Source organism: Anastrepha ludens, chromosome 6 (assembly GCF_028408465.1).
Source record: "Anastrepha ludens isolate Willacy chromosome 6, idAnaLude1.1, whole genome shotgun sequence".
Taxonomy (NCBI): Eukaryota; Metazoa; Arthropoda; class Insecta; order Diptera; family Tephritidae; genus Anastrepha; species Anastrepha ludens.
The window spans coordinates 91,961,739-91,973,867 of record NC_071502.1 but is presented as its reverse complement, the minus strand read 5'-3'; the positions used below and the strand labels follow the sequence as shown (position 1 = coordinate 91,973,867).

The following is a 12,129-nucleotide window of genomic DNA, read 5'->3' as shown; positions in this document are numbered from 1 at the left end:
GCGCTTAATCTGACTGTAATATTGTCCGTTTAGAGCGGGAAGAACGCAAAAATAATTGCGATTTTTCATAAAAATTATTGTTAAAAATTATTGTTTCAACAAATACACAGTCTTTGGACGTTAAGTCGGTAGAGTAAATATTTTTCGGTAACCGAAATAAATTTCATCAAAATATCAATTGTAGTTTCTGAGATATTGATTTTACAAGAATATCATGCAAAAAAATTCAATTGTTAATAACATAAACAAAAAGCGAAATAAAAAAAAACTATTCACAGCAATTATTATGTGACAAATTCTCTATCTAAAAATGCATTTGATTTTAAAATCGGGAATTTGATGGAAAATTCGAGGCCCACTTGACGTGGTTTGACTCTACAATAATTTACTTGAATTTTATATTTTCATTAATTAAGCAGTAGCTATAGATTTTCCGATCTCACTTTAAATAAACCCTCTGTTATTTAATGCTGTATTTAATATTTTATTTTCCACTTATTAAGTTTGAAAACAATTTTACTAATTTTTTAAATTGTTGGCAGTCTTTTCAATCCATGACTTCAGTACTGCGATATTGGTGAAAACAGCGGGATTGTCCTTGTTGGCGCAACCCTGACCCCAGGAAACCAAGCCCACTAATTGATTGTTGGCTACCAAAGGACTTCCAGCTACAGCGTTGCAAGCTTCGTTTTTAGCGAGACCACACAACATTGAGCTGAAAACTTCGCCATCTTCGTACTTATACTTTCCAGAAACGCAATCGTCGGCGCTTATGATAGTCTCCGAAATGTCTACCAGAGAATTGTTTGCAGCCCAACTGGTGACTACACCACTGCTACCACTTGCTGGTTGCTCGTTAGCCAATGGAATGTAATCAGCCTCTACATCCTCTGCCAGTATCAAAACGGCCACATCGTTTTCCATGGTAACAAAATCGAAGGAGGGATCGAAGCTACTTTTGGCAATTTTCACCGTCCTAGCACCGTTGTTTACGCCCACGACCAGTTGTGCAACATCATAGAAAGCCAAACACGTTGCAGCGGTAACAACGGTCTTCGAATCGATTAGAGCACCAGCGCAGACGCGTGATCCATCGGAGCCTTGCAGTGAGGCGATGTAAGGATGCGCCGCTATAGTGGTGGGCACACCACTCTCAACTGCAGCAGCAGATGTAGTTGTAGCGTACGCCGCTATCAATAGCAATAAACTGGAAATAAGTTTGTTGGCCATATTGAAGTATATTAGCAGTTATCGTGTGATACGTTTAGTGCGAAACTTTGAACTGCTCTCTGCTAGATTGTAAATGCGCTTATATACCCAGCTAGTTACGATTATCAATTATACGAGTATTCAGTCCATAATTTCTTTACAGCTATCTTCCGATCGGTAAGTGTTCTATTGTTTGGCGCGCCAGTCATTTGTGATATGATAAATGTTAATCGCATCCGAAATGTTAATAGCGGAAGAGTGGCGCTTTCGTCAAAGCGAAAAGGTGTTTTAACCTTTCGGTTGAAACCTTTAGAATTTTAATGAATTGGCGAAGTGTTCCTCGCGTGAAATTACATGAAATTCTAAGTTTTCTGCACTTCCTTTGCTATAATTATGTAAATCACCGTTGTAATGGAAAAGAAAGGAATCTAATTTACTTTCACGACACATTTATTATAATAAAAAATTGTAAACTGTACCCGCACGAACTTTAAGCAATTATTTTTCGAGCTTTCTCATTGGCGTGCATTAGACATTGTGTGCTGCCAATCCACGAGCAACTATTGTGCTGAGGGTAAATAGTTTTCTCTCATGCGATAATGAATTATCATGCGATATGAAATACTAGCAGCAAACAATTTGATTAACTTCGGACAACTATAATGCAAGTTGTTCAGTGCCCAATTTTGTAAAGAGAATTTTTCTAGATAATAAATCTTATGCTGCATTTAATTTTACTTTGGGACTTTTACTGGGACCGTGGTAATATTATATTTCGTCAAGGTGGAGCCGCGTTCATGTCTATTGACACAACAGGTACCTGTGTCCAGGTTCCTCTTACATGGGCGTATGGGGGTTATACGCTATCGATAGTAGCCATTGCTTCCACTTCATAAGTGGTTCTGCAGCAAATGGAACATCGGATAAGGTGTCGTAGGTATTACCGACAGTTCGTAGGCAGTCTACCTCCAGTCAAAAGCTGCTGCTGAATTCTTCGCTGCGTGTTGCGTTGCCACTCTACGCGTTGACGATATAGCCCTACCATTGTTGCAAAATTTGTTGCTGCATTCCAGCAAGTATTTGATGCGATCATCTTGGTGATTAGATTTTCCGGGCACAGCTGACCACCCAGAAGTACTTCAAGCGTTAGGCGCTCCTCTCTGAAACGACCGCAGTAGAAGAATACGTGTTCCGCACTTTCTATCGCGTTGTTGCAGTTTGGGCAGAACGGGGTGTCCTCGAGACTAAATCGTTGGAGGTACTCCAAAAAACAACCGTGGCCACTCAGTATTTGAGTGAGATAGTAGTCAACGTCTCCTTGTTTCCTGATCACCCATTGGCTAATATTTGAAATAAGCCTATGAGGCCAACGTCCGATCGGGCTCTGACAAAATTTTCCTTATTGAAAATGATTAATATGAACCTACTTGACCATTATTTATATGTAAGTAAATTTTAATACCAAGTTCGAAAACTCTATCAGGATTCCTTTTTTAACGCATAACTAAAACGTATTTACTTAAATCGAGGTGATAACTACACATTACATCACCAAACAAACTTATATCAGTTCAAACGTGCGCACTTATGTATGTATGTATGTACGTTTATTCATATTAAGCTGACAGTTGTTCAAACGAAAGTTTCTACAAACCAAATTAGTAGATAAATAAATATTTGCGCAGCTTTTAAAATGTAGACGCCGCCGTAATCGAGTGAGTTGTACATGACTAGCATTCTGTTGGGCCGAGGATCAATGCGCATGGAAATAAAGCATCAAACTCAAAAAATGGCTCATGCCACTGTAAGACTCTATTCGTAAGACTATCTCAAGGCGTCCACCATTAATTAGCGGAGAAGCTCGGCCTGACACCGAGGCATGAAAGTATGCGCCAATTTGCAAGTGAAGGCTATAATAAAATGTATATAGTTCAGGCAATATTCCTAAATTCCAATACCACATAATTTGACTTTTTTATTTTATGTATATTAAAGCTAATAGACAATGGAATGAACTACACCCCACGTTTCCCACTATTTTGCTTATGAAAGCAAGCTCACGACGAGCGGAGCGCGCAATTACTCATGAACAGAGTAACTTTAAGAAGTTTGTCTAACTATGTATGTGTAAATAGAGGAATGAAATGCAAATAGTAAATGTGTGAGTGTTCTAATTAGTTCAATTTATACAAATGAACTTAGCCCAAATAAGCGCATTATAAACTTATAATTCAAAACATATTTTTCGTTTACTTAGCGTTAGTTCAAGCAATTGTAGCCTGCGTTCACTTTGTTTCTTTTAGCAATGCCGTTATTTTATTAGGATTTTTTCTCCCTATATGTTTTGCTATTAGAATTGGGCGGTTATTGAACTCAGTTGCACAGTTTATTTAAAATTGGTAATACTTTCCATTTGTGGAACAACATCAAGTCGCACACCCCAAATTAGGAGGGGGAGCTCGAATTTATTGTCAATGGTTAAACAGGAATATTTGAAGGTTTTAAAAAGAAATTTCAAACAGGGTGCCAAACAAATTTTGTTTGGGGCTAGTTAGGGTTCATAATGTCTTCGCACTTACAGCGACCGTCGTCTACTGAGTCGAGTGGTGTTTTTTTTTCATTTTCTTTATTTATTGAATCTTTCTTGTATAAGAAACTAGCAATAAGCTATCAAATCTTATGTGCTAGAGTATTATTTTTTCTTGTCAGTTCTAAGAAACTAACTATTTGTTCAATGAGATACATATGTATGTACATACATATATGATTAAATAAATAAAAAGTAAATAAATGGATGGAGCTAGAAAGGACGGGTTTCGAGTCTCCAATGCTTCGTAGCTGGGAATCGCAAAGGCCTAGTTTCCAGATTCCCTTAAAGCTTCCGTTATCCATCATTCTAGATGTGCAAGTTTTTTTTTCGGGACGAGTTTTGTTTTTTTTTTAAAAAGGACGAGTTTCCGGTATCCGATTTTTCATAGCTGGGAACCGGAAAGGCCTAGTTCCCAGTCTCCCTTAAAGTTTCCTTTGTTCCACACGACGATTGAGTGCGATTGTTGAGTCTGTACTAAAAATCAGAATGGCCGGGATTCCGTTGCCTTCGTGGACGGATCTTCGTGCAAGTTGAGATAATTAAGAAATGTTATTTTTACTCAATCATATGTGACCTTCTTTTAAAAGTAGATTTCGGACTAGTTTATTGAGATGGTCTTCAAAATTTTGTAGGTATTTTTTGTTCAACCGTACTATTCCATCGGCTACACGAGGTATGCAAATGTTTCTGTGAATGTTAGAAGTCTTTATATGCCATGGAGCTCCCGTAATTACTTTAGATTGCACTCTCTGAAGCAGTTCCCCACATTTCTATACCATACTTCCATATTGGTTATACAGTAGCACTTTGTACTCTAGAGGTAATGCCGATTTCGAATTAAGCATCCAATATAGGTTTTTCATTTTAAGCTGGATATACAGGTAAGTCACTTTATTTTCAATATGATTCCGCCATATGAGTCTTCTATCTAAGTGAATTCCAAGATATTTTATTTCATTTGTTTAAGTATATTCTGACCATTAATTGTAACTGCAAATTTCCTTGTATTTGTTTTCATTAACCTTTGATATGAAGTTTTTGAGCCATGTTTTTATTGCTTCTATATGCCTTGGTAGTATAGACGTTGCCACTTGTGGGTCTCTGTGAGTGCAAAGTATTGCAGTATCATCGGAAAATGTTGATATCATTGTTTGGTTCGTTGTTGGCATGTCAGATGTATATAATACGTATAAAATAGGTCCTAGAACGCTGCCCAGTGGAGCACAAGCATTTATTCTACAATGCCGAGAGAAAAAATATTTTTGCTTTAGAACAGATTCTCTATTAGTGATGCAGTTTTGCAGCTAGAGATGTACATTTGTAGGCAGTAAACTAGTAATTTTGTGAATTAGGCCGCGATGGCATACCTTATCGAATGCTTGTACTACGTCTAAGAACAGTGCAGTCCAGTACTGTTTTTTCTTAAAGGTCTTTCGTATAAAGGACACTATTCGATGAACTTGCTCAGTTGTAGTATGTTGTGCTCTAAATCCACCGTATTTCTTGACAACTCTCACGCCGTCTTCGTCTTCTTTTGTCTCTATCTGAGCGGCTACGCTTTGTTGCAGTGTGTCGAGGTCTATCTTTTTTTCCGCAGTACGTTTTCGATGTATTTCTTTACCGCGCTCCAGCTGTCCTCGCGTTCGAACATTTTGCTGATTATGTTGCTCGGTGCGATGTCGCCAATCTGCTTCCTCAGAGCACCGCTTTCCGCGAACCATCTGTCACAACTAAAAAACGTTCGTTCAGCGTCATCGCTCGGCGCTTCGCAGTATATGCGTTTAGGATCGCTTACCTTGTCCATGCGATACAGGTATCTCTGGAAGTATCCGTGGCCCAAGAGGAACTGAATTAAGAAGTAATTCACTTCCCCGATATTCCTTTGGAAACATTTGCCTATTGATGGTTTCACCGTCCATCTCTACCAGTCGGTTTAGTGCCCCATCGGCTTTGCCACCGTAGCATGGTTTGTCATGCCCATTCTTCTTAGAGTCCCACGCATCCATTCGTTCCCGGGCCATGAGGTCTACGGGTATCTCCCTCCTGATCACAAAGACTGCAGCGCCACAGACAGTGTGGTAGGTTGAGGCAACTCTGAGTGCCGCTGTACGTTTCACAACCTCCAGTGCTTTGCGCTTGGCTTTGCAGTTTATCAACATTCCTCATACTTCGCTGCCGTACAGGATAATTGAGTTGTGGGCCGTGACCTTTGCTACTTTGGTATTTGGTGCCGTATCTGGAGCCTGCAGTCAAGCTGAATACTTAGATTTTTCGCTACTTTTTGGGTTAGCATGCAAGTCTAACCTCGAGTGGCATGTGACCTCGTGTCATAAGGATGACTTCGGTCTTATGTTTGCCAAGTTCCAGGCCGTGGTTTGAGCCATATTTGCGTCCTTATCATAAGCGTCAGCGCTGCTTACTACCTTCTCTATTGCGCCAAGGGTTGATTTTCCGAGTCGGGAACCATATTGCCTTGCTGACAGCCCTCCTGCACTCTCAACAAACTCTGCAAGACTGCGCTATAGGAGTTTCTCAATCAATTTACCGAAGCTGTCCAGCATACAAAGCAGACGCCAGGCTGACAATTGCGCTGGGTCGACTTTAGCCTTAATGATCGGCGTCTGTTTCTGTATTTTCTACAGCTTGGGGAAGATGCTTTGAGCAATGCATGCATTGTAAACCTTAAGGATTACGTCTGATCGGCTTTCGGCCAAAAGTTTGATGGCTTCAGCTGGGATGCCTTCTGGGTATGGAGCTTTGAGCTTAAAATGCCCCAAAGCCGCCCAATATGAATTCTATTGAGTATCTGTGGGATCTGTTAGACAAAATAATTCAAGTAAGGTGGCTTTGCGATGTGTTACGTGTGCAGACGGGCAAATATTACAACTGTGGAATCACAGAAATTTGTCATTTTAGTGAGTGAGTGAAGTCCCAAAACATCGTGGCTATTCAACAAATACTAAATTTTGTTTTTGTATATTAATTATTTGTATTTGGAGGATGGTTCCATGTGTAGAAGTCCACGCAAGTGGGAAAAGTTACCGACCGCCGTTCACTTGGGAGTGGCCAGGACGATTCTTCTGCATATGGCTCAAGCAGCTCACAACATCCGGGATTAGCCCACGTATCCTCTGGGTAGCTTCCGAACACCCGTTCGGAAGTGAGCTATCGTGAGAAAGCGAAGCATTCCAGCTGGTTGTGCGCTAGGTTTGGGACCCGCCACTTAAAAAGCCCCCCCAATGAAGACAGCAACAAAGCCTCGGATGAGAACTTCCAACACTGATGACGACCCCTGCAAATGAACTAAGGACTATGATTTGAGGGCATGCACCTGGAATGTCCGGTCCCTTAATGGGGAAGGTGCCTCTGCCCGGCTGGTTGATGTCCTCGTGAGAGTAAAGGCTGACATCACTGCCATCCAAGAGATGCGATGGACGGGGCAAGGCAAGAAAACCATAGGACCTTGCGACGTCTACTACAGCTGCCATATAAAGGAGCGCAAATTCGGTGTCGGATTTGTAGTGGGAGAGAGACTTCGTCACCAAGTACTGTGTTCACTCCGGTGGACGAGCGTCTCGCAATAATCCGCATCAAAGCGCGGTTTTTTAACATCTCGCTAATTTGCGCCCACGCCCCCACGAAAGAGAAGGACGATGCGACCAAAACTTCACCCTCTTCGTAACTGTAGTCTCCAGAAACGCAATCAGTGGCACTTATGATGCTCTCCGAAACATCTACCAGAGCATTGCTTGCAGACCAACCGGTGACAACACCAGAGGCACCGGTTTTTGGTTGTGAGCTAGCTATTGGAATCGAACCAACGCTTACTGCCTTTTCCAGTATTACGACGGCAACATCATTTTCCATGGTCACGTAATCGAAGTTAACATCGAAGGTACTCTTTGCAATTTTTACTGTCTTAGTACCGTTGCTTACACCCACGACCAATTGTGAAACGTCGTAGTTAGCCAAGCACTGAGCTGCTGTGACAACGGTCTTCGAATCGATTAAAGCACCACCGCATACGCGTGTTCCATCGGTTCCTTGTAGAGAGACGACTAGGGATGTGCCTTAATAGTGGTGGGACTACCATTCTCTATTCCATCGGCGGATGTGCTTGTGGCCCATACGGCAATCACCAATAAAGTGCAAATGAATTTGTTGGCCATTTTGACGGATATGCTAGGTTCGGTGCAAAGCTTTCAACTGTGACTTTGCTCAAGTTTTTGCATTCTTATATACTCTGCTATTCTGCCGCTTATGTAACTACTACTCCAAGAAGTTTGACAACAAAGTTAATTGAAATTAATTTAAATATTTATTAAAGCTGTTTTAGCATACATCATTCATTTGCTACAAGAGTGTCGTGATCTAAAACAAACAAAAAAAGATGTATGTAGATAAAAACGGCATCAACATCAAATCATAATCATTTTGATTAAAAAACTGAAAAAAGCCGATTTTTAGAGTGTCAAATTCAAGCCCGCGCCATTGTGCCAATTTTTTTGGCGTGATAACGTCATATAATTCGATTTAGCCGGCTGCACGCACGAAAAAATATGTCGTTATCTTGCTCAATGGTCGTTATCTTGCTCAATCGTCGTTATCTTGCTCATGGTCGTTACCTTGCTTGAACTGCAAGCGAGAGCGCGGAACGAATGACAAAGAGCACAATCGGTCCCCGCATTCGGCAACGTTCGACATCTGCACACCTACTTGAGTGAGCATACATAAATATGTATGTATATGCGCATATGTATATAAATTCACATATTTGTATTTATATATGCCTTCTTCCTGTGTGCATGGTAATGAACCATTTCTCTGTTGAGAATAGGACGATGAGAGGAAAAGTAGGAAATATGAAAGGGAGTGTTTCGAGTGTAATGTTTCTTGAAAAAGTCAAATCGATGATGTTGCCTCTTCGTGTTGTTGACTTATTAACATCTGATGCACAATCGAAATTGAACATATCTTTCATGAATTTGATAAATGTTTCGTCATTTTTCACGCTTGTGTAAATGTAACTTGATCAATATTCATTCGGACGAAATGACTTAGCCAATGAAGCCGCTGGTTCTTTATTCGCTGCTTTGTTGTCCTGTAGGTAAATACAATCACACACAAAAAATTGGTTTACTCCATGCCACGTGGTCTTCAAGCTGTAATTGATAATAAAGAATACCCAACAAAGTACTAAATACCTTAAAATGTTAAAAATTAGAAATAAATAGTGATTTTTTTTTTTTGTTTTGGTTGCATCTTTAAGCTGTGTCGTGAGTTCTTTATATGTTTTTGAATTTTTTGTATTTCAATGAAATGAGTGGACACTTTTTTATATTCTATGTTGAGACCACTCTTATACATTATATATAATATATACCCTGCCCAAGGGACAAAAGCATGATTGCAACCTTTGCTGATGACACCGTTTTGATGACCTCTAACGAAAACATAAATTTTGCCACAAACAAGCTACAACAGCTACTTAACTCAACTATGGCTTTGTTCAATGTATCGGGAATCGAAATTGGCACAGATAAAACTATCCAAGTATTTAATATACACAAACTGAAAGTGTAATCCACAAATATTGACTATAAATAATAAAGTCATTAAGGGGGGAAACCGGTTTAAGAGGCCGATTTTTTGTGTTTCTCGTGAATTTTTTAACAAGGAACGAATAATCAGAAATTGTTTAAGCTTAGAGGGTATTTTACTAATATTTTTAAAACAACTTTCTAATTTTTTCAAGCTATCTCCGGCGGAAATAGTGACGTTAGAGCGTGCTGCTGAAGTTGCAATTTTTCTCTGTGATCAACAACATTTTCAGAACATGTTTCCTAAGAATAAGAACCTAATTTTGATAAAATAATATTGAAATTTGCATGTTTTTGAGGAGCTTGAACACAAAGCCATTTTTTCATACCATATTTTTTCACCTATGTATTTTGCTTAAAAAAAATATTTTTAATGATAAGGGGCCGTTCAAGTATTACGTAAGCACTATGGGGGGGTGGGGGTTGGTCTTTGTTTTGCTTATTTTGGATGGCATGGGGGGTAGGGGAGTCTAGATGATGATTACGTCATCAGTCGTTATTTACTTTTTTACACGAATGGCAACCCTCACATTATCTATGCTTGAAAACGAAACGCATTTTCGGGGATTCCCGCAAATATACACGCATACGCGATTCGGGGAATTACCGCGCGCTGTTCACTTGTCTATGATTCTTCTGTTAGTGTAGGTATTGTTTTCTTCTGATACAACGCAACTCAACATTTGTGTTACCGTTGATTCCATTAGCCAAAGTTTAACGTTTAAATAAGATGTCGCTTCAAATAGACAAATCCAAGTTATACCAAAAATTGTTTGAAAGTTTTAAAAAATCTCATACAAGTACGAAAGTATTGTACAAAATGTACAAAAGTTAGTTAACGAAGTGTGGCGAAATTATAAATTACAAGCAAAGTCCGACAAGGAACTAGATATCATTGTATCTAAGAGAATTGAAGAAGAATTGCAAGCGGCGACTAAGAATAAATCCAATCTACTACATTTTTTTCCAAGGTGAGTGACGAAATCATTTTAGGTACCTATGAGTACTAGAAATATTAGAAATTTATGCGAATTTTGCAATTTCCCTCTGGGGGAAGTTGATACACGTAAATGACGGGCTATGGCTTTAAATAATCTTTAAATGCAGTTTTTATTGCATACTTTGTATTTATGTAGCTTAATAAGAGAATCTTTAGCAGAACCAATAGAAAATTTGTACTTTTAGGCAACGACTACCTGTAAACCTGCAGAAAAAACACAAATTATACAGCCAGCTTCAAATATTAAAAAACAGGAAGAAGAGAAAATAAAACCCGGTAATGAATCACAACAGCAATGTGAAAATAATGAAAATGCAGATAAACAGAGAACATTTTAAGCGACATGATCTCGATGCATTGTTTTTAGCTACCAATGCTCCTGGAAGAAGTGCATACAACAGAGTAGAGCGCAGAATAGCTCCTCTTAGTCGGGAACTGGCTGGTTTAATATTGCCTCATGACCATTTTGGGTCTCATTTGGATGAACGTGGCGTTACAATTGATGAACATTTAAAAAGATCTAATTTCGAATTTGCAGGAAATGTATTCGCTGAAGTATGGAGTTCAATGGAAATTGATGGCTATAATGTTACTGCAAAATATGTTGGGGCAGGTCAACAAGATGTTCCTGATTTTCCAGACATTAAATGGTATTCAGAACATGTGCGTGAAAGCCAATACTTGCTTCAAATTGTAAAATGTAAAAATACAGAATGCTGTCGTCCAAGAAGTGGCCTATTCAGATTACTAGATAACAGGTTTCTTCCACCACCTGTAAAAGTAAAACTAACAGTTGATGACTTGGTTTTGAATGAAGGAGGGCAATTTCTTGATCTTCCAGTCAATTTAGCTCTACGCTTAAGTGCTTCACTCAAAGATTTCCTGCAAATGCCCTACGATTATTTTTGTCCGACGGTAAAATTGAGGCTATCAAGTCGAACATGCAAAACGTGTGGTCTTTATCATGCTTTCATCAAGTCACTAAATCGTCACATCGAGAAGATCCATAAAAAAGCAAACACGCACACTGATAGGAAAGTTAGACCTGTAAGAGTCGCTGCTCGTCGTGCTAATGAAATGATGTGCATTATTCAAAATTTAGAGCACCATGATGTTGAATGGCTCGATGAGAACGACGTAGACATTCCAAAATCGGATGAAAGGGAGCAGATTCACAACACTGAGCAGCAATCCAAGCAATCCAATGTCATCGAAAACTTAGAATCATGGATTCGGGTTTCATGGACTGAAGACTGTTAATTTGAAATTAATATGTGTACCAAAAATTTAAAATAAGTTTGTTATGTTCGTAAGATTATAATATTTTTGTCCCTTACTCTGTGTTGAATACTGCATCAGTAAAATCTAATCTCTATTCTAAATCTATTTTCTTATTTTTAAAATTATAACATTATAATTATAATATAATATAAAAAAAAACATTCTTAATTGAAAAATGTTTACGTAAGCATGGGGGGAGGGGGTAAAAGCTTTGCTTACTTTTGCTGACAAGGGGGATGGGGGGTAAATAATTGTAATAAATCTACTTACGTAATACTTGAACGGCCCCTAATACCTATAATCCAAGAATTATATATATATATATTTTTTCCCGAGGCTCCTAGATGGAGCATAGGGCCTCAATAAACAAATTAAAATTAATTTTATCTAAGGCTAAACAATTTCGTCCCATGCACGGCCTGCTTTTCTTGCTTCTGCGTCGACCTGAC

General features: G+C 39.0%; 1 protein-coding gene and 1 pseudogene across 1 annotated transcript; both read right to left on the bottom strand.

The window, feature by feature from the left end:
* Positions 1–458: 458 nt before the first annotated feature.
* LOC128866492 (trypsin-like) lies at positions 459–1,293 on the bottom strand. The gene has a single exon (XM_054107289.1). The coding sequence runs from the start codon at positions 1,228–1,230 to the stop codon at positions 520–522; it is 711 nt and encodes a 236-aa protein (XP_053963264.1). The 5' UTR covers positions 1,231–1,293; the 3' UTR covers positions 459–519.
* Positions 1,294–6,594: 5,301 nt separating this feature from the next.
* Positions 6,595–7,987, bottom strand: LOC128867172 (trypsin theta-like; annotated as a pseudogene).
* Positions 7,988–12,129: the final 4,142 nt, after the last annotated feature.

Excerpts from the sequence above, each read along its gene's own strand:
- LOC128866492 (XM_054107289.1), bottom strand. The coding sequence starts at position 1,230 with ATGGCCAACAAACTTATTTCCAGTTTATTGCTATTGATAGCGGCGTAC.